This window comes from Diabrotica undecimpunctata, chromosome 4, assembly GCF_040954645.1.
Source record: "Diabrotica undecimpunctata isolate CICGRU chromosome 4, icDiaUnde3, whole genome shotgun sequence".
NCBI lineage: Eukaryota > Metazoa > Arthropoda > Insecta > Coleoptera > Chrysomelidae > Diabrotica > Diabrotica undecimpunctata.
Window position 1 is genome coordinate 73,009,633 of NC_092806.1, and position 23,462 is coordinate 73,033,094.

A 23,462-nucleotide genomic window follows, 5' to 3' on the forward strand; every position below is an offset into this window, starting at 1 on the left:
TATGATCTAACACTATATATTGAAATAAAAATAATGAAATAATTCACACTCAAAAGTTTTCAATAAACAAATCTCATATAATGATTCTCAAAAATTTTGTTCTACGTACGTGAACAATCAAAATTAATGGTACAAACAATATTAATTGAAATCTCAAAATTCCGAACTATTCTAACTCTCCTAATCAAAATATTTATATCCTTTCTAAATTAAGTGTAAAAATTGTGTTATCAATAAAAGAAAAAACTGCAGAAAACAAAATATCTCTCTCTCTGATGATGAGTGGTCCAAATCCTTGTTCCTTGTAGACTATATGATCTCCTCTCAACCGCTCCCTATGTAATCAGCAATCTTACAACAGATTGTTGCAAGTATATCGTCCTTAATGATCTCCTTCAAAAGCAACAATCATTCAAATTATGATAGCCTTTCTCCTCTCGATAAACTGAATCTCTCGTTGGCCCGAGTGAAAAATGACTCTTGGAATATCTTCTCTTTACGATAAACTGAATCTCTCGTTGGCCTGAACAGTGACTCTTGGAATATAAGTAGAGAAATATGACTTACAATATTTTGCTGCTTCAGCTGCTGTCAGATACACTAACTCCACAAAAACTCACTAACATTCAACACTACTGCTTGCTACATTTCAGAAACCGCCAGAGAACAATCACTCTTCGTCTTACAGACTTGGAAACCAACTGATTCTCTCTTCCCTCTCCTCAATCTCGCTAAACTTTTTCCTACATACTTATCCCACCTTTTTCAATCTCCGCCAATCAAAACTCGTCACAATTCCCCCATTTTTTCATTTCGATAACAAACAAATTTTTACCTATAATTATAAATTTCCTAAAACTTATTTACAAATAATATTTTTCTATAATTCTTAAAAACTAACAAAAACCTCTTTCTATAATCCCTTCTATTGTCTTTAATCACTGCATTAATGTATTTCAATTGTCTTTGGATTTCACTTAAAATTATGCGGGTCACTCAAGTATAACAAAGAAATAATTTATGCAAAGCTTACATTTTGTTTAGTACAGGTAATCCAAGAATTTAATAACTTTCCTTCTCCGAAATGTTTGTTGGATATTATCCTACTTATCTGAATTATTTTAATGTTTTTGAACTTTGAAATATTTTTAAACAAACCAATATTTTTCTCGATTTTACATATCATAACAATATATATATATAAAGAAAATTGGTTGATAAACCAATAAACTGGGTAAACAGCTGATAGACAAATTATACTCCTATTACTATATCCAATATATATTTCGCCTATTTTCATAGGCATCATCAGGGAAAGCTACAATTATGGTCATTAATTATCTCTTATATATGATGAATTAGTTTCTTACTTACTAAGTGAGGATGTTTGTCAAGATGTTTGAAATTGAAGCAATTAGACATAACAATAAATAAAAACTTAAACTAAGGCACAGAAATTAAACATATTTGAAGTCCACAATTTAAAATTAAAGTGTGTAATGCTAATCTAAATAATTTTTTTTATATCTGACAGATTTATAAATTGAAGTAAGGTTAGACATTTATTTGATGTACAATTTTGTTTTATATAAATAGCTAGTTAGTAAAATTCTTTGGTCATTATCATAATATTATGTTAAACAGTTTTTAAGTACTAGTTTATCAGCAATCAACATTATTAATAAATTAAGCGACAGATCTTAGGTAAAGATGTTAACTTTGGTTCTTCTATTCTTATCCAAGGCTAGTAAATAGGAGTATATTTTACTCAAGTGTTTACTATGTGATTTTTTGTTGATACAATTATCACATTGCTACGAAAGCCATCTCTAAAAATATTCTCTTACTATAGTTATTTTCAACACTTAAGATTTTATAATCCATATTGTGACTATTATCATGTACATGTGTGACAAGAGTATATATACAGGGTGGTCCTTAAGTAATTGTACAAAGAGAAACCGTATATTCTGCACTTTAAAATATTACGATTTAAGCCAAATTGCTTTAATAAAATGTTGATATTAAGAAAGATACAGGGTGTTAAAATGAAAATTTAAAATTTTATTTTACGCTATAACTTTTAGGTTTAAAAATATTTTTGGACAAAAATTTACATTTGTTTGCTTTTGTGTAGGATAAATTATAATTTTATACTTACTTTAATGTAACTAATAGAGGGCGCCACATACGCCACATGTGTGGCATAAATTTGCGCTTAACTTTTTTGCTCTTTAAGGTAGCTCTATTTGTGTTAAAAATATTAAAGATACATTATTTTTACAAAGAAAAGGTATACTTGTTAGTAACCTGAAAATTTAACCGTTTTAGAGATAAACGCATTTTATAAGTCAGCTGCACAATAATTATTAGTTTGATGTTTGTGCGGTAAAGCACCGAATACCTGTAGATAAGCATAATTCATAGTTTATTCTTATTAAAACAGCTCAAAAATGATAATGTAATATCACAAAATGCTTTGTTATGGGTGCTAAATGTCTTATTGGAGAAAATATTATTTATCTTCTTCTTTAGGTGCCGTGTCCGTATTCAGACGTTGGCCGTCATCATATATACAATTTCCCTTTTCTATCGCTTCTTAAATTTCTATACCTACTGGCGTTATATTACTTTTTCCCTATTGTAAAATGGTAAAAACCCAAAATACATGGTTTATTCAAGATGGTACACCACCATATTCTAGAGAGAAGGCAGTTAGAATATACTTAAATACAACTTTTTTGAACGTTGGATTGGTCGTGGTAGTCATATTCCTTGAAATGTGGTGATATATTGATATAATTATTTAATTCATAAAAAATTCGAAAAGAATACTTATTGTTCATTACGTAAATTGTTTACCCATTTTTATTAGGACAAATAGAAACTAGAGCACAGGTATTGAATAACACATATGTATTCTGTTTCATAATACATTTGCTACAAATCTAACCTGAAAGACTCAGCATTTTTACAAAAACATCATCGTTGTCCTAATAAGCGATATTGTTATAAATATAGTAAACACATAGGCAATTTAGTTCAGCATAATGTTAGTTCGTTAGTAAATCATAATAGTCCATTTGTTTGAGATGTAATTATAGGTACTCGTAAGCTGTAACGTAATCATATAAATAAGTAATGCCATCGATAGGTTTTCCGTGTGTGTATATAAGTAACCAATGAACGAGATACATCACAGTTTAATAAATTATTTAACTTCTGTGACAAATAAGATGTAGTTCCATAATATACCATAAGATTTGGATATGTATTCAAAATAATATATTCATCCATTATACATTATAGCCACCACGTAGCCCCGAATTTAATCCGCTTGATTTTGGTGTATGGAGCGCATTAAAACAACGTGTCTATAAGAATCCCATAAACATTCACAACCAACTATGGGAAGAAATAAATACTGCAGCAGTTTCTTTAGAACCAATGATGATGATATTTAATATAAGACGATCTTTTATGGAATATATTGACAAATAAATTTAAGAAAATGGTGGACATATCGAAAACTTACTTTGACAAAAAGTAATTTTATTTAGTTTAATTATTTCTTAATGTGGTTTGTAAACAAAATGTTTTGATTATGACTTTAATTTAACATAAAACGTAAAATGTTTGATGTAAAATCCTATTATTCTGTTATTTTGTCAAATCCTATTATTAATTATCCTGCTGATATATTTATTTTATTTAACATTTCGTTAACTATTAACTTTAGTTAAAGGTATTTTATACCAAAATTCAGAAGTATTAATGTTTTTGTCTATTTTTTCTTCATTGCCTGGAGTAATTGCCTTAGATCAGAATTATGCAGCTGATTTTTAAAATGCGATTATCTCGAAAACTATTGAGTTTTGAAGTTATTAACAAGTATACCTTTTTTTTGTTAAAATAATGTATCTTTAATATTTTTTATCCCAAATACAGGTGACTTAAAGAGCAAAAAAGTTAAGTTCAAATTTATTCCACGTATGTGGCATGAGTGGCGCCCTCTATCAGTTACATCAAAGTGTGCATCAAATTATAATTTCACATATTTAAAAGTACCCAGTTGTACTTAATATCAATATTTTATTAAAGCAATTTGGCTTAAATCGTAATATTTTAAAGTATAGAATCTACTGTTTCTTTTTGTACAATTACTTAAGGACCACCCTGTGGTCCTTAAGTAATTCTATATATATATATATATATATATATATATATATATATATATATATATATATATATATATATATATACCAGTTCTTATATTAAAAGTTCGAAATGTGCTCCATCTACTTCCTGACAGTAATAATGCATCCTATTGCTAATGGCATCCTATGCCTCGTTCAAATGTTTGTGCTTTCAAAATGTCAATACTGCTGGGTGCTGTAATTCTTGGCAGAAACCTAACATGAAAGTATCGTATAAATTACCTGTTATAAAGAAGTAATATGGGACTAAGCTAAAAATGGTTATAAAAACATAGTGGGGATGGAACGTAGAAACAGTCTCATTATTCTACCGATCATTACGTTTTATATTCTACTATGGCTGCTTTTTCTGTGGTTCTGGTAGCAATGCCCTTTTAAAAACACTTGTAATTTACTGTGCTTAGGTGTAAGTACAGTAAATTACAAATTTACAAATTTTAATATATAAAACAATCGACTCCTATATATTCCCTTCACAAAGAAGCTTTTGGGCAACTTTAAAATATCGTAGGAGATGAGGTATCTGAGTGAAATGTTTCTTGTAAAATTAAAATGAACAAATAACGCCCTTTTTTCTAAGATAATTAAATTAAACGATTCGGACCTAAATAACAAATTATGGAAATTAAAAAATTTGCCATTTCGTTGTGTCAAGATAGCCAGACGTTTCTAAACCGTCAACTGGGACAGGTTTTTATTATTATTCAGGAAATGATGGTTCAACATGACCTTAAAAAAGAAAAATGCAAAAGAAATCAAATACAGCTAAAACCAGCAGTAAAGGCAATTTCGCAGCATCTGAACAATTTTTCCCAACTGACGATGATATTGACCTTAAAAGTTGAGCAACACACATTCGATAACCAAGATGCAGAGTGCATATTTTGTGAAGGGCAATTTCAAGCAGACAGAAAGGGAGACTTTGTATTCAATGCCTAATACAATGTGATATTTGTAATTTGTGGGCAAATGAACTATGTTCGGAAGTTCAGAAAGACACTTATTTTGTGATTTGTGCAAATAGTTTCAATTCATCTATGTTTTACTAAGTTACTGAATTATGCTTTTTTTCTTAAATAAAATAGTTGTGTGTGATTTTTCTTAGGCGTCCATATTCAATATATATTATATAATATAATATATAATAATTTAATTTATATTATATTCAATATTTGTTTTTCCCAAAGCTTTTGTTTAATAAATGACTATTCAGTATTATTAATAAATGTTAAATCTTAGTACTTACATGTCCAATTTTACATAATTATCATGAAAGAGAAAACAAATATTTGGACAAAACAAAATGGGGACCCATATTAGGACCTTCTCTTCTACTTTAAATATTCTGGTTATAATTCTTTAGGAGGGCCTTATACGGTGTAGTGCAGTCAATCATCCTTTACGCGGCACAAGTCTAGAGTAGGGCGGTGGAGTTTCTACATGTTACTACAAGAGGGTCATGATACAAGAAGAGAGAACGAGTCTATTGCGGGTAGCATGATCCTACAATACTGTATTTGCGGCGGCCTTGTGTTCCTCTGCATGTGTTAGCTATACAAAGAAGACATCTCTATGAGGGAAGAGAGCATTTGACAACAGCCATAAAAAAAGAAGAAATGAAAAGATCAATGGAAAGATGACAAGAAGAGTAGAACAACACGGAAGATGTTACCCAGTGGAATAAGATGCTGATCCCCAGTCTAAGGGACTGAGTGGACTATGGTCATAGGCGACAAATGTATAGACAAATAGGTATGTAGCAATTACATCCGAGCAGTTATTTAAAAGGAAGGAGATAAACACCAGCCAGACCAACGACAGAAATAAGATCTAAATAAGAGAAGAGAGTGCTCCAAAAGTGTCGTCAGCCTTACAGTGGCCATCTAACTTTATCCTGGTAAGGTTTTTAGAAATTTCTACCAGCAGCAAAGAAAAAAGTTCTTTAGTAGTAATTTCAGATTCACTATTCTTTTTAAATATAATTCTTTTTATAAAACGACGGTACCCTGTAATTTTCCGTGTCATAACCGAATTATATGAAAATTTGAATTTAGATTCTACTTACTCTCCACTTCACTTTTGGACTTGTGCCATTGGTTGCTTTTTATTTTTTTAGAGGTAAAAAACTGCAGGTGAACGTGGGCAGAGCGAAAAGAGCTCACGATCTTGTCTACGCAGAAGCCTGCATGTCGTAAACAGACCTGTTCATTGTCCTTGAACCGAACAAAAAAATTACATTGGACGGTGGCTGGGTGCAAGACACCAATAAAAATGTGGCGGTGTTATTCCGAAACAAAGATCTTGGAGTGCGTGGTATTGTTAGGGGTGGAAATCACATACTCATAAAAATGAGGGATTTCAGCCTACTGGCATGCTACGTATCTCCAAATATTAGGATTAGAGAATATAAGAATATAGTAGACGAAATAATGAACACCACCATTAGGGAAAAACAAATTATGATCGCCGGAGACATAAATGCTAAATCTCTACAATGGGGCTCTCCCACAAATGATGAAAAAGGGAAGATATGGAACGAATGGATAGCCCAGGCGGTCCTCCAGGTACTCAACAATAATAAACCAACTTTAATAAGAGGGGCCAGCCAAACACACATTGACGTAACTTTTGCAAGTGAAGGGCTATCCAGACGAATACAAAACTTGGACGTCCTCGACGATCAATTATTCACCCACCACCCATACATTACATATGAAATTAAGGTAAAGGGGCGGATCATAAGACGACCGATAGGATATACTGGGAAAACATTTAATAAACACGTGTACCTATCGGAGGTCAGAAAAATAAACGAAGAGGAAATATCTGACCTTGACCAACTTAGAACAGCACTAGAGAATGCTGTTGAGTTGGTCACCGTAAAGAAACGGAACAAATAAAGAACCCCCTACTGGTAGAAGGCTGAGATTGAAGGCCTACGGAAGGAGTGTCTCCGAGCTGGCAGGAATTTTACGAGAAGCCGAGCTCAAAGAGGTATAAAAAAACAATAAAAAAGAAACTCAATAAAACAATAAAAAAATAAAAAAAAGAAAGGTGGCAGAACCTAATTAATCCTTTAGAAGACGACATATGAGACGACGCATATAAAATAACAATGAAATCACTAAAGATGATCGCTCCATACAAGTTAGACGAGGACGCGGCGAGAATCGTCGGAGCTCCTCTTCCCCACCAAGGAGGAACAAACCTTCTTGAAGGACTGCCCTGCGGTGGTGAAGGAATTCACAGAAGAAGAAATAAAGACTGCTCAAAAAATCAAGACGGGGAAAGCTCCCGGCCCCGATCGACTGCCACCGGAGGCATTGAAGATAGCAACAACAGAGAAACCAGGTTCGATCAGAAGAATATATAACGATCTACTGCAGAAGAAGTTGAGTTTCCCAGGAAACTAAAGGAAGCAAATCTGATTTTGCTCCTAAAGCCTGGGCAACCCCCGATTCAGCATCCTCTTATAGGCTATTATGCCTGCTGGACTGCCTTGGCAAGTTCTATGAGAATCTTGTCAAGAAGTGGCTGGAAGGCGTGTTGGCAGATAAGAGAGCTCTATCCAACCAACAATATGGATTCCCACCACCCAACAAATGGGTGGTTCTTGTTTTATTGGACATCAAAAACACCTTCAATTCAGCGAACTGGACATCTTGTCTCATCGTAAACAAGATTTTCGAACTTGGTACCCCGAAATATGTATCCAATATAATAAAGGACTACCTATCGCAAAGAAGCATATGCATATCGAAGAAAAATAAGATGAAAATTGTAACGTAATATTTTGCCTACCACATAGGGTATTGCTATAGGGGTTGAAAATTGGGACAGAAGTTACTGGGGAGGAGATAGGGCAGGCAAAATAAACGAGAGCGAACGGCACTCAGGGTTTATTTGGAGTAGCTGGGTCGTGGATAAGTTGAATGACAAGGGGGATGGATTGGGGCAACCACAAAAATGAAACAAAGGGTTACTTACATGAATCTCCTGGAACAAATAGACAGACAAAACAACAGGAAGGACCGCTAGCAATTTAAAATTCGAGGTTCAAAATTGTAACGATTACAACAACTAGTTGTAACTATTGAAATTATTATTAGAAATGAAATATATATATATTTTTAAATGAAACTCAAAAAAGGGGATTATTAACTTTTTTTTACATAAATAAAAAAAATGGTTCAGAAAAATAAATCAAACATTTATTGTTGTGTCACCACAAACAGTTACAAAAAATGGACAATACAAAAATACTATATTCTTAGTCACAAAGTAAATACAAAAATAACAAAGAGAAACACTTACTATTGTTACCGGGCTATAAACTGTGGCAGAAATAAATTATTGCAAATAAAAAATTATCTTTTTAAATGATAAAAGCAATTATTACTATTAAAAAAAGTCTGTCTTTACTTTAAAATTTAAACACAAAAAGTTACTTCGATTTTCACTAAATTTTTTTAATTTACATTTCTGGGGTTGGAAATTGGACCTACTGGACTTGAAAATTTCTGGGAGAACTTTACTGGGAATCTCTCGACAAACGAACAAAAAAACTGCATATCACACTGCGAATTGTTGAGGTTGGAAGTTGGGGCACTGGAACCCAAACTTTGGAAACTTGGCTTCTTAAAAAACAGAAATAGGTACAGCTGGACACAATGGCAACATTTCAAATTTAACTTTAACGGCAACTACGTATTGAACTAATTAAACTGCTTCTATTTACTCTACTGCTACTTATTTTCCATAAAAAGGGACAAAAAATAAGAAAACATTTCAAATTCGACGAAGACTTTGGACATAACGCTGAAGCCCACCGCTCTTGACCGCGCCTCAGCGAGAGCAATTATCTTTTAAATGCATTCGCTTAACTTGGTATAAACAAAACACTTACAATGGTAACGGGAACGCAAAATATCCTAAAAGCGGCTAAACGATCAAAGAATGCCGAGAAAATACACATCTGTGAAATAATAAACAAACTCTAAAATGGTTTATTTTAGACCTTGGTGACGCTGAGATAAAATAAAAGAATTCGGTGTTTTTAACTTGTACAAATAGTAAATAAAATACACTAAAAATATTTGCTTTGGCAAATACGAGGGTATTTCAATACATACTAAGGGATTTTCAAAATGCTACAAAATGACTGCTGGAGTACCCCAAGGGTCAGTCCTGAGACCCACACTATGGAATATTTTATACAACGGGGTACTAGAAATAAACAAAACACAAGGAGTAAGGGCTATTTCATACGCAGGCGACCTAGCCATACTTATAGAAGATATAAATTGGGGTATTATAAACAAAGTAAATGAAACAATACAAAAAACTGAGAGATAAATAGAGAGCAGTGACCTAAAACTTGCAGTAGAAAAGACAGAAGTAATCATCTTGAGGGGACCACGGGATAGAAAAAACGTAAATTTTCGGTTCAGAGGCTCCGACCCAAGACCCCAGAAGACCGTAAAATACTTGGGAATCATACTAGACGACAAAATGGCATTCAGACACCACATACAAGAAGCACGTCGGAAGATCGAAGAGAGGACCTCGACCCTTAATAAGATAATGCCGAATATAGGAGGCCCCTGGTCACACAAAAGATCAGTTATCCTACAGTCAATCATGTCCATCTTACTATATGGGGCCCGAATGTGGCATGAGATCCTCAACAAAGTGGAATATAAAAAAAATGCTTCTTAGGACGCAAAGGAAACCATTGATCAGGGTATGCAGCGCGTACAGGACCGTATCAACCATTGCCTTACAAGTAGTGGCCGGTGCTGTACCGGTGCATATCCTGGCTAATGAAAGGGTTTGGATGCACCAAAGGGGCAACGGAGCCTTAGGTTCAGGAACACAAGAAGGAAAAAGGAGTTTGGAGATCTGACAGGACCAATGGTCAAGAGAAACTAACAAAGCTGCCTGGACGAGGGCCCTTATCCCAGATGTAGTAAGGTGGTATGAGTATAAACACAGACGTGTCAACTACTACTTCACCCAATTTATGACGGGGCATGGACCTTTCCGGTCTTATACATATAGAATAAAGAAGACCGAGGACGATCTGTATCCCGAGTGTAGAGTGGTGGATGACGCGCATCATGCGGTATTCGTATGCCCTGCATACAATGTGGAGCGAACCTTGCTGCAGCTGGGCCTGGGATCACCTCTAGGCGAGCCACATGAATTAATGAATAAAGCAATTTAAAACAAAACAATCTTTGACTTGATCATTGGTTTTGTGGAAGAAACCATAAAACACAAGGAAGAGAAAGCGAGGAGACTGCAACAAAGGTAAACTGTTTATTTTTGAACAGCGACTACATTACAGAAATCAATTTACATACGTGTTGTTTTGTTTTGTTTTGTCTCCACTTGTATCTAGTGTACGGTATGTGTCTCCTTTTGAAGCAGCCTATTACTAAGTAATGGGCTGGTGTACATGAAGAAATAAATGAATGAACCACCCCGGGGGTGGAATATGAATGTCTGGAGTTGCTTGTACCTGTCGTCTGATCTTTCTGGTTAAGTTCAAGATGGTTGAAATAACGGCGCGGTCGCTCCTTCCTGCCTATCGCTCTGCACAAGGATGGTTATCTTACACACCAAGTCCGGTGCAGACGTAGGTGGGGTGGCGTGACTGGCATGCTGTGGCAATAGCACGGAACGCAGACGGAGAGCAACAGATGGGAGTTATGAGTAAAGCTGACGGGTCAGATGGTAATGCTCGCTAAGAGCGGTCCCAGGCCCGTCGGTTGGAGAAAGAGGGGGTGAGTTAAGTTGGTAGGCGGTCAACTACGGTGAGGCGTAGTCTCCCGAATCCAACTCACCTGGGACACCTTCCCCGAGGTCTTTTGAAAATTCTCACCTTTCAAGTGAATGAATGCCAATTAATAATAAACAACGCAATTCAAGATTTTATCGCAATTTAACCCATGAATCACACCTTCTAAATTAGTTATAATTAAAACAATGTCATTGAATTCCTTGTCCCCACTAATTTGCATGGAAATTTGGATCTAGGTTCAACTTACTCTCCACGTCAAAATTGGACTTGTGCCATTAGTTGCTTTTTACTTTATATTTTTAAAAACTCTCCATATTAGAAAAAATCATGTAATTGGAAATTCATGGAACTTTGAATTATTTAACTATATAGTGACATTCAATTTAGTTTTCTTTACTTTTGACCACATAATTTCTACCCTTGTACAAACCACTCCTTGCGAAGAAATTCGACTAGTTGTAGTATTTTTTTTTTTTTTTTAAACAATAAATACAATATTTTTTTAATCAAAATGTTGTAAATTTATTTTATTTTATTTTAAAAACAATCCTTATTCGCTTGGAAGGATGGGTGAAAGTATGCCTGTGCCTTAATAGCACATTCTGTGTATCTTAAAATGCTCCAGTATACGCATTCTGATATCTCCTAAAATATATGATTGGTTTTTTACTCATAACTTGGTTAGCTTTTAAGCTATGAAGTACTTGCAAAACGATTTTGTAGGTTTTTTAAGAGCAATAAGATCATTGAAATTAATTTTTTTTACTCTTATTTTTGAAAGGGTTGTAGTGAAATGGGCTTGACTTACTCACTAATCACGAGTGTATAAAAAAAATATTTATAAAAGCGAAACCTATATTTTTTACTTTTTAAAATTTATTTGAAAAAAAAAACGAATTTTTTTATTTCAAATTTTTTTTTTACTTTAAAATCAAACTTTTTCAAAAAATAAGCACTTTCAACTAAGTAGTCAAACTTAAATATTAACATATAAATGAACATTTTCACTCGCAAATAGTTCAAAAAGTGTTGACTTAATGAAAAACTATGAAATAAATGTTGCTTAGAATTAGTCAATTTATCCATTTTCAGACTTATTTTGAACGTATGTTTTTCACCGCCAAGGAGTGGTGGCTTTCACCCCCCAAGTAAAAGCAACCTAAATCCAATTTTTCATGAAGATCCGTCGTGACGAGGAACATTACACTAGAAAACTGCTGACAACAAAATACTGTCAATTTTGTATGAGTGATCTCCTATTGCAATTAAAAGCCAATATTTACAAAAAATAGTCTCACATCCACGCCTCGAAAGAGTTTTTGTTTTAGAAACGCTATATGATACATTATGCTACATACCACTATCTCTAAACTACACCGGCATTAGAAAACTAACATTTCGCATAGATTCAAAGGACATGTTTCTTATCATTAAATTTTTTTTAAATTAATGTTATTTCAACTTATGAAAGCATATAGATCAATCGAAAACCGTGTTCTTTTGAGTTTGAATATTACTGCTCTTTTAACGTGTGTCCATACTATTGTCAGAAAAATCATAGCATGTGATCCATCTTTAAAGCCGCGTTTACACGATGACAATTGGCGAGACAATCATCATTTTACAATTATCATCACGTGGTTGCGGATTGTCGGAGGCCAGTCCAGTTGAACGAGAAGATGTTTATACGGGGCCAACTATTGCCATGGCAGTAGACAGCTAAAACATGGCCGACTGCTCGTCATCTGTTGTGTCCGGTGAGGGAACTGGCAATAAAGAAGACAGCACTACTGTCCTACATCGTTCACACGGCACCAATTGTCGCGACAATTGAGATTTCGAGTGGTGGGGGGCTCACTGGGCGCAGTTCATTGTCCTCAGTCTACTCCCGGACTAAGACTATTCTACAACAGAATTTTGGGCCAATTGTGAGGGCAGTTGGCAAGGCAATTGGCCTGAAGTGTTTAGACGAAGACAATAATTTCATGCCAGTCAGTTGTCTTCTGACAATTGTCTCGCCAATTGTCATCGTGTAAACGCGGCTTAAAAAGACAACCACATGCAATGATGACAGTAAAATTCTCCTGTTAGTGATTCCATAGTAAATCATGAGGAAAAACCAATTCTGGAGGCAAAGTTGATTTCACGTAATTGAATGAAATATCTTACAATAAAGTCGTCCCAAGAACGCAACCCAATAATATTTGCAATATCATTTTAAAGTCATCTACTTGTACATGTACTACATGTATAATGTAGGTCTGAAGTGTCAATGTGAATGATTCAGATAAAGTTCAATTATTAGAAGAATTTTTCACCAAATAAAAAAAACAAAATGTGTTTAATTGATTGATGTTTTGTATTTTGAGAACGATTTCTGAAGTAGAAATTGAAACGTCAACAATAAACTTATTTATTGAACTAAAACTAAACTAATTGAACAAAATAGTAACTGCATGAGTGAACAATAATGAGAAAGATGTGATTGTTCCTAGTCTGACATGAAGTCTCTTTTATATATCTGCTAACGTAGGCGTAAAAATGACATACAATAAAAGGTTTTTTGTTACTCCGTAATTTAATACCCGTCGAATTCCATTGATTATAAGGGGTTATTCCGAAATATCGACAAAAACATATACGTAACTGCAAAGAACAAAAAAGTGGTTTGAGAAATAAAAATGCTACTATAATACAAAACTTTTTATTTATAAACTTATATAAATCGCATACCTTTCATATTAATGCAGCAGTCTCTTCTCTTCTTTATCTTCTTAAAAACGACCAGACACCAGAGATTAAAACGAGAATATGTTTTTAGATTAAATACAAAATCCCGTTACAAAACATCACAATTTAAACATAGACCACTATTGGAAAAGGTACGCATTGGAGGTCCAGTTCATCCAGTTAGTTCAATGTCAAATAATTGTAAAATTCTAAACAAGAAATTAACTGGTAATATAAAAAAATCAACTCTTCCTTCTCCAGTAAATGAAGACAATATTTCTACTATGATTCAAATGGTAAATGTTGATGTTAGGGACGATTTGGATGCTGAGAAAAAGGATGAAACAAAAACAGAAGTAAGTAAATATTTAAAATATAGTATCTGTTTTTAATAAGTCTTATCATATTTAGGAGCGATTGCTTCTTGGATGTTATTAGCCTTCAAGAAAAATCTTAATTAGAGTAGGATATGCAATTTGAATGTTTGTGAAGGTATTTTTATAACTTTCTTAGAATAAAATTTATTACTTGATTTTTTTTATTAAAAACAAATTTTCTAGCCCTACAAATAAACAGTAAAGCATTACATAATACATTTGGCATCGACATTATAATCAAACTTTACATAAACCTAATTTATTGACCACCTAATATGAGGATAAAAATACGCATTACTTCAAAATATAATGTAGTGAAAACAAAAAGGAAAAATTGAAATCCACTCCGTAGAAGAATGTCATGGTTACGAAATTTGAAAGAGTAGTTTAGCTGCACCTAGAATGAGCTTTCTTTTTAGATCAGCTGTAAATAAGATCAGGATACTCTTGATGATTTTAAATCTCCAATAGGAGTGGCATAAGAATAAAAGAGGTATTTGTTGAGAATATCTAAAACAAACCAACTTTTCTCCTTAATACAGCACCAAGGATGTAAATATACTGAATTTGATATTTTGGAATTTTCATTAACAATATGCTGAACAACTGTAATATTGTCCTCTTCCAGTTTTGCATCCGATGTACAGTCGGGCCGATGACCACCGTTTCTGATAAAAACTTCAAAACTCGGTAATCTCTTAGGAAATTATGAGTTGATGACAAATATAACCCATTAGAGTGGTTGCAAATTAAGTCCCGAGGATCCAAGTCGAGAAACCATTCGAAAATCATGTGTTTTCATCATTATTGTAGAAATATTTTGAAACCATACATTTTATCGAAATTGAATAAGGTGAAGTGGGGTAAATGTGATCTACTTTTTGATTAGTTCAACTTTCATTTATTATAACACTGTAAAGAAACGTTTCAAAAATTTATCAAAAAAATCATATACATTTTGAACGGTTTTGTATTCATTGTGTAGAAAAAAATTAAATAATCTTTAGTGTTGTTAATGTTGCATGATGTTTTTTAAAATCATATCAATATATCACATTTACCCCAGGGACCGGGGCAAATGTGAAGAAAGTTTACATTTTTGTAGTAAATATTATATTTGATAGTCTGGGGTTATTGTATAAAAATGTAATTCAAGCTCTCTACTTGTGTTTTTTTAGAATTTATTTTGTTGAAAAAATACAAAAGAATTTAAAATTTTCGAAAACAATGTCAGAACAAAGGAAATAAAAATATAATAAAATTAAACAAACACTCGCAAGTTTTCTTTCAGTTAATGTTGAATGTTAAAGCCTTTAAAGGTAACTGGAAATTCGTACATTCCACGTCTGTCGACGATAGGATCTGGTAGTACTTTTATAATATCCTGTTGTAGTACAGTATCAATGTCAGGATTGATTGGCCATACAAATTTGTTTCCTTGAGGTCGTGTAAATTCAACTATCCACTCATCATTCATATTTTCTGAAACAATTCCCACATAATGCTTGTTTATCTTTTTTGGGCAATATTCTACCAATACCCAACATCCGACATATACATTCACACTTTTTGTTGAATTCAAATTCTCTTTGTCTTCCTCGTCATCATTTGCAGCTATTTCTACCTCTGGCTCTGATTCCAAAAGTGTATCCAGAAATTCGTCGGTGTTATCAAAATCCATGAATATTGGGGACACTGACTCATCGTCTTCGCTGCTGCTAAATGTTAATGACTCTCGTTTATTTCTTTTTTTGTTCTTTGCCTTAGTTATCTTATGAATTTTAGTACCGTTTCCTTTTTGTTGAGATTTCTGTTTTAAAACATCAATAGCTTGTTGTGATGTCAATACTTCAGATCCAGGGTATAACCGTTTCTTATTTTTGGTTGGTGCGTTTGGAAGTTGTTTTACTGTTGATAACAATAAATCTACAAATGTTACATTCTTATTTTCAGTTAAACCTGTACATGGAATTGATTCAAGTTCGTCGACTTTGCCAGAGATATTTTTTACTTTATCGGAAGTGGTAGTTTCGATTAGAGCATCAGGCGTAGGTTCTTTGTTTTGATAAAATACTTCTTGAGTTACTTTAGTTGGTACCAATACTTCATTACCATTTTCGTGTATAGATAATATGGAATGTTTTATCATCTTCCACTTATTAAGCAAGCAGGGTGGAAATAATGTTTCAGGGATGACGTGACGATTAAAAGGAATGATTTCGCCTTTTTTAAAGCCGTTGATAATTACTTCGGAGTTCACCTGTTTCCAAGTTGTACACAAAAATTGGGAAAATATTTATTTTGGTAATTTTTGGCCTACATGCTGCCGCTGCCAGGCAACAAGTTTTTCATCCCATTTAACTTTAAAGGATTTAAAAACAGCCAGGTCCAGTGGCTGTAAAAGGGGGCTGGAATGGGGTGGCAGTTTTAGAATTATAATATGTTCTCGCATAGCGGCTTCTAACGTCTCGATATTCATATGAGTGGAATGTCCATCATAAATAATTAATATTGGTCTTTCAGATGGAAGTGATGAAATTATAGTATTTATGAAGTAATTTTTAAAAACGGCTTCTTCCATGCAACCTTTTTTTGTCGCTGCATAAACAGTACCCTCAAAATCAGTACCTGGTGGAGCTATCCATTGATCTCATAAGTGCAAACCTTAAATAAATTATTAAGGGTGGAGCTTTTTGGCCAGCTGCATTACACATAAGAGCAATTGTGATATTTTCTTTACCAGGAGAACTTAGTGTTCTCGATGAAGGTGTATTTATACCTCCCAGAACTTTTGTCTTCCTGGGGTCAATGCACAAGCTACTCTCGTCCAAATTCCAGATTCTCTCAGGTTTGTCGTGAAGACCATATTCGTCCATTATTGATTTTAATAAATCATAATATTGGTATATTATAAAAGGATCAAGAGCCTTTTTTCGAAAGTATTCCACGTTTTGTGAAACTTTAATACTTAATCTATACCTCTGTTTAAACCCCAAAAACCAATCTTGATCTGGAACTCCATCCTTAAAATTAGTTTCAATATGGTTAGTCTTTACAAAGTTTCCTACAATTTCTAATACTTCTTTTCTTGATAGGCCGTATCCCCATTTCTCCATCGTTTTTAGACCATTGGCTAATCTAACTTCGTCAGCAGTAGAAATTGACGTTGGACGTCCTTTAGTTGCTTTTACTGCTCCCCGTTTACCTTTTACACGGGAATGTAGAGTCACATATGGTATTTTGTATAATTTTGCGGCCTTATAAATTGATGTTCGACCTGCTAAAACATCAGACATTGCAGCGTTGAGATCAGCTGCCGAATATTTTCCTTCATTGTTTTTCTTTTGTAGCAGCGAACCATGGTATCTATAACAAAAAATATACCTTGTAAAACTTGCCCTACCACTGTTTAAATTTTAAATTCAAGAAGGTATATAAACGGGGTAAATGTGATATACTAATGACACATTTGCCCCAATGTGTAATAATACATTTACCCCAACAACAAAATTCCAAGGGGCAAATGTGTTATAACAAAAATTTGAGGGTAATGTTAAGTTTTTATTTAAATAACCTACACCATAATGTTCTCCCAAACTAGAATAAATTGCTATGTCAATTAAAATTATAATAATAGTCTTACTTACCGAAAAAATAATACAATACTTCACGAACGGGGTAAATGTATAACAAATTCTGTGTTGAATTCAAACACACTCGTCGGCTATCCCCACTCAACTAAAATCTGTTTTTGGATTTACGTAGTTTCTAGTGGTGGCTCACTAGACTAACATATTTCAGATTCCGTCTAATAGGTGGCACACTCGTAATTATTTAAATAGCCATTTTTAAATGCACTATTACAATTGCCCCATTATCACATATACCCCACTTCACCTTATTAATATCTGTACGAGGTTGAAGTTTTCCATTAAATGTCCCTCGCGTTTTCAGGGGTAATTTATACGTGAGGTGTAATAAACTCTCGAAAATATGATCTACGCATAAAGAAAATAGTTGCAGAATTTCATTTCGTAGGAGAGTAAGTTCGTCAATTTTTTTCTGTATAGATAATTTTTCAGTAACAATAACCTGGTCAGATTTCTTTACAAATTAAATTTTTATAGGTCGACTTAGTCGACTTAGGTCGACTGTCAGTCTCTCCGAATAAGTGTAAAATACTTCTTAACTCTAATTCTGTTAATACTAAGTGATGACATTCTTTAGGAAAATTAGTAGCGAATCATGAAATTAAATACTGCTACTTGTAACTTTTTTACACCGGTACTGAAGGAAAATATATTGTACTTGTATGAATATAACTATATTAATTAACAATAACATAGAAATATAAGTAGAATTTATATTTCTATCGACGTACCTACGTATCCCATATAACGGTTGCATCTCTTAGAATGATGACGCGTAGACCAGAATCTTCGAAACGAGGATGTACAACGCAGCCAGCGAGACGTTCATAATACCGCCGATAGAGATGGACTATTCTAGAAAATTATGGAACTCTGTATTTGTATTATATAAAAGCCACGCTGTTTGGTTACAGCTTATATCAAATCGAGTGGCGAGCCCTTTCACAAACTAGTTAATCGCGCAGACAATAGAATATCTATGATCAGACCCATGTAGTGGCGTTGCAATATTAAACGAATTAAATTATTTGAAATCGCACTAATTACAAAATTATTACTCACTTAAATAATAAATGGAGTTTAATTGTATACAGACTGTTTTATAGATACCAAACTTTTGTTTGTTATAATACCATCTTTAATAATTGATACTCTAAAGTTTGGTAAAAGTTAATTTCTAATTTAGTTCTACTTACCTTAAAACCGTAATTATAAAGTCATTATTAATGTCTCCTTAAGGACATACAAAGAACTGATAAGAATTATTTCCTAGCATTTCTAGTCACTGGATTTCTAGTCACTGGATTAAGGCCATCTTAAATTATCGCCTGCAACAGTAAAGCTTAGAACAGCAACTGGTGAGATAATTAATACATATGGCGAGGCAAATATATTAGTATTTATTGGCCAAACCACAGTGAAACACAGAGTATTACTTGCAAAGATCTCCGAGATATTGGGGATGGATTTACTAAGAAAAGTTGGGTCTTGAATGTCAAAAATGGAATTCTTAAAATCAATGGTAAAGAGTTGCCGTTTCATAAAGACAAAGCTGTTGTCAGCTTACTAACTACTTGTGACGTATCAATACCCGGTAATAGTGAGAAAATTCTGATGACCAGACATAATGATTACTGCTGAGAGGAAAGTAAAAGGATGTAAAAAGATGTGGACAATGCCTAGTTCCTAACGGAAAAAGCTTTGGTGAGAGTATAAAATGTCGTTCCTGTAAGAGTTATGAATTTAAAGGGAACTGCTATTAAGCTAAGTAGAATAACTTTGATCAAACAGTGTGTTCCCGTGGCTTCGATTTGCTCTATTATGAATACTAATGAGAAATCATCGAAATCTAAGTATCTGAAACAGCATGTTAAGCTGGTGATTAAAACGTGCCAAGATCTTAATGTTGGACTAACGGAAAAAGTGAAGTCGTTCCTAATAGAATTTCGAGAGGTTTTTGCCATTGATGAGAACGATAAGAGCAAAAACAAGCATAGTATCGCATAAAATTAATACCGGAGACCCTTAGCTAATCTTACAACAACCTAAACGACTTCCATTTGCGAAGAGAAATAAAGCCGAAAACATCATCAAATATATAAACAAACAAGAGGTAATTAATCTATTAAACAGTCCATGGACATCACCAGTAGTTCTAGTAAAGAAAAAAGATGGTTTAACGAGTTTTTATATTGGTTACCGCCAGCTTAATGCGGTAACTAAGAAAGATAGTTATTCTTTACCTAGAACAGACAATACATTAAATACTCTCTTCGGTTCTCGTTGTTTCTCAACAGTCATTCTAAAAAATTAATATTTTTTGGTGGAAAAATGGAAACGATGATAGTACAGAATCTAAGCTTCAGTTGATTGTACCTTAAAGTAAAGTGTCAGAAGTATTGTGTCAGTTGCATGACGGTGCATCAGGTGGACACTTTGGTATCACGAAGACTCTGCAAAAGGTTCGAGAACGGTTCTATTGGGTGAACTGTAAAGATGATGTAAGAAGATGGTGCCGGAAATGTGAACTGTATGCAACTAGTAATGGTTCAGTTGGTAAAAACAGAGCACCCATAAAACAGTTCAATGTTAGTAGTCGTATGAAAAGAGTAGCAATCGACATTGCAGGTTCCATTTCCAGAAACGGATGATGGAAATAAATATATTCTGGTAGCCATGGATTATTTTATGAAATGAACTGAAACCTATGCGATACCAAATCAAGAAGCTGCTATCGTTGCAAAAGTACCTGTTAAAGAATTCTTTAGCCGATTTGGTGTTCCCTTGGAGATGCACTCCCACCAAGGGCGAAACTTCGAGTCAGCCCTCTTCCAAACTGTTTGTAAATTGATTTGTGTCAATCAGATCAGAACTACACCCCTGCATCCTCAATCAAATGAAGTGTTCGAGAGGATCAATTGAACGATGGATAAATACCTGTCCAAAGTTGTATCCAAACATCAAAGAGATTTGGACCAATACATCATTTATTATTAAAGGCTTACCGCTTGGCCATGAATGAAACTACAGGCCAGACTCCAACCTGTCTAATGTTGGGTCGTGAAGTTAGTTTTCCCTGCAACCTAGAGTTTGGCTGCAGACCTTTCAAAGAACATGTTGCAGGCTAAGAATATGTCGACCGCCTAAAGTTAAGAATAAACAACATTCGTGAACTTGCTCGACAACGCTTCCAGTTAAAAATCATAGTGAATAACTAAATACCATCCGTCGTAGTTAGAATACAAACCATTTGTAAGATTTTTACTGAACAAACTTTTGCAGAGTCAACAATCTAAATACAAAGTAAAAGAGCTTACTCGGAAATAATTATGCCATCGAAAATTCCTGTTTGCTTTAAAAAACCTGTTGACAATACAAATAAAAACGAAGAAAAAGATCAACTCAAACCAAAGCATTCTAAATTATCAAGAAATAGTACACTTTTTGAAGAATTGTATGGCTCTCAAGATCCATTAATTCTTATTGCCCATATTTACAGAAGATATGAGAGGGTTACTAAAATTCTTAGTTATCCTCGTCTCGACAAAAATATAAAGAGACGTTGTACAGTAATTAAGAGCAAATTCTCTAAATTTATAAATATTGCTGACATCTCTTTCGATTTAGATAGTAATCAAGTACAAGAATAATAAATAAAAAATTAATATAATAAATAGTGTCAATACTTCAGTGAAATATAAACAGTTATTTTTTTGAGCTAGATATGTTTAAATTGTTACTTACCAAATATTTACCTTGAATAATATATCTTAAAAAACTAATTTTACAGATAAAAATCAGCTAAATTATAAAAGATAACAGGTTATCATAACAACCGGCGTAATGTAGAAAAAGCTATTAAGGAAGTATTTTCCATTTATGTGAGTAACACATTAGAGGCTAATGTGTTAGCAGTAACTGTAAAGACTCCCAAAAAATATTAATATATATATATATACGAAAATATATACGAAAACTACTTACACAATATTTATGAAAATTGGTGTATGGGGATTACCAGTTATGACAAAGAAAGTATTTTGGCAGACATGCCAATTCCGATTACACCGGAAATAAACAACAACTTTTGTATTTTAATTGGAACACTCTGTATATTATTGCATTTTTAAATTCTACGTAAAATTTTAGATAAAATTTGTATAAGGTACCATAGGTCAAAACTTCATATTTTTTTAGTTATTCATTATTTTTCAAAAATTTTTGACAGATAGAGACAAACTTTTCAAATAGCTCAACTATTTACAAACATTATGTCTTAAAAACCTTTGCACACAAAGAGAAGGCAACGTTATTTTAGGAATTTTCATCGAAATCGAATTTCCAAATATAGGGTGTTCACAAATGATATGCCATTTCTTTAAACTTCAAACCACATTAAGTCAATAATATTAATTAAAACACCCCGTATTTTATAATTTTAATGAAAAAAGAAGATTTTAAGAAGGGAGATAATAAGAAATGAAGAAATCAGGAAACGCAGGGAATAGAAGGTACAATAATGGATGACATGACACAAAAGCCACCCAAACGGTACGGGCATGTACAGCGAAAGGAAAACAATACATACCCGAAACAAGTACTCGCATGGACACGCAAATACTTAGAGAAGGACAATGAAACAACCAATGTGAATGAAAATTAGGCATTTCGATAGTATTATGTTTTTATTTATCCTGAAAACTATCGACATCGTAAAATACCCCGATTATTCTAACAAACGAAGCAACGGCATACTGTTACCTTCAATATGAAGACTTCTCCATAATTACAATGAAACGTAAACGTTATAGATTTCTTCATTAATTCAGCTCCTTCCATCGACAATATTCGCGACATTCTTCAACAAATAATACAGTATCATATCTACATAGAAATAAGCACTAATGTAATGAATAGTGCAAGTGAGTGTTTCCATGCAGTTTTCTTCAGTTTTACTTGCTTTTTTATTTCTTCGGACAACCAGGCTTCCTGTTTCTTTATTGTCTTTTTTAATTGTACCACAAACTTCCTTAGCTGTATCCAATAGTAGATTATTGTGGTTGATCCATAGGTCGTTAATATCATTATTGTTTTCTGTTTTTTTATTGTTCTAATAGGTTTTTTGTCTACTTTTTTCTCAAATATTTTTGTCACTTCCTTGTTTCTTTGCTTATGCGTTTTTATGTTTCTTTTTTAATTGGTTTTTCCTTTTCTGTACTAGGCATTTTTTTCTTTGTGATTTCTTCTCGTACCTTAGTTTCTATCATGTAATGATCGCTACTTATTTTGGATCCTCTGTGTACATTTGTATTCATTACTTTTCTTGTATCATTGCTTTCAATTAGTAGGTATAAAATCAATTATGGATTTTTCATTTCGACTTTTGACTTCTCGAGTATATTTGTGGATTTCTGTATTTAAAACTGTATTAGTTATTGCCATATTGTATAAAGTGCAAAATTCTATTAATCTCCTTCCATTGTTATTTCCGGTCATTTCTCTATATAACCCTACACGCCTAGTGTATATTTCGTCTTTTATTCCGACTCTACTGCTGAAATCCCCTGCAACATTGATTTTGCGCGCTTAACTGACATGCAAAATCGACGGTCGCTTCAAGCGTTGTTTCTAAGAGAACCGTTCATTCTATATAAATAATGCTTATAAACTTTTTTGTTTAAAA

General features: G+C 33.3%; 1 protein-coding gene across 1 annotated transcript in view; it reads left to right on the top strand.

The window, feature by feature from the left end:
• The window catches only part of LOC140439667 (uncharacterized), a 226,478-nt gene that overhangs the window by 42,457 nt on the left and 160,559 nt on the right, over positions 1–23,462 (top strand). The window contains exon 7 of the mRNA XM_072529728.1: positions 13,844–14,108. Coding sequence (XP_072385829.1) covers positions 13,844–14,108 — 265 coding nt within the window. The remainder of the gene's footprint in view (positions 1–13,843; positions 14,109–23,462) is intronic.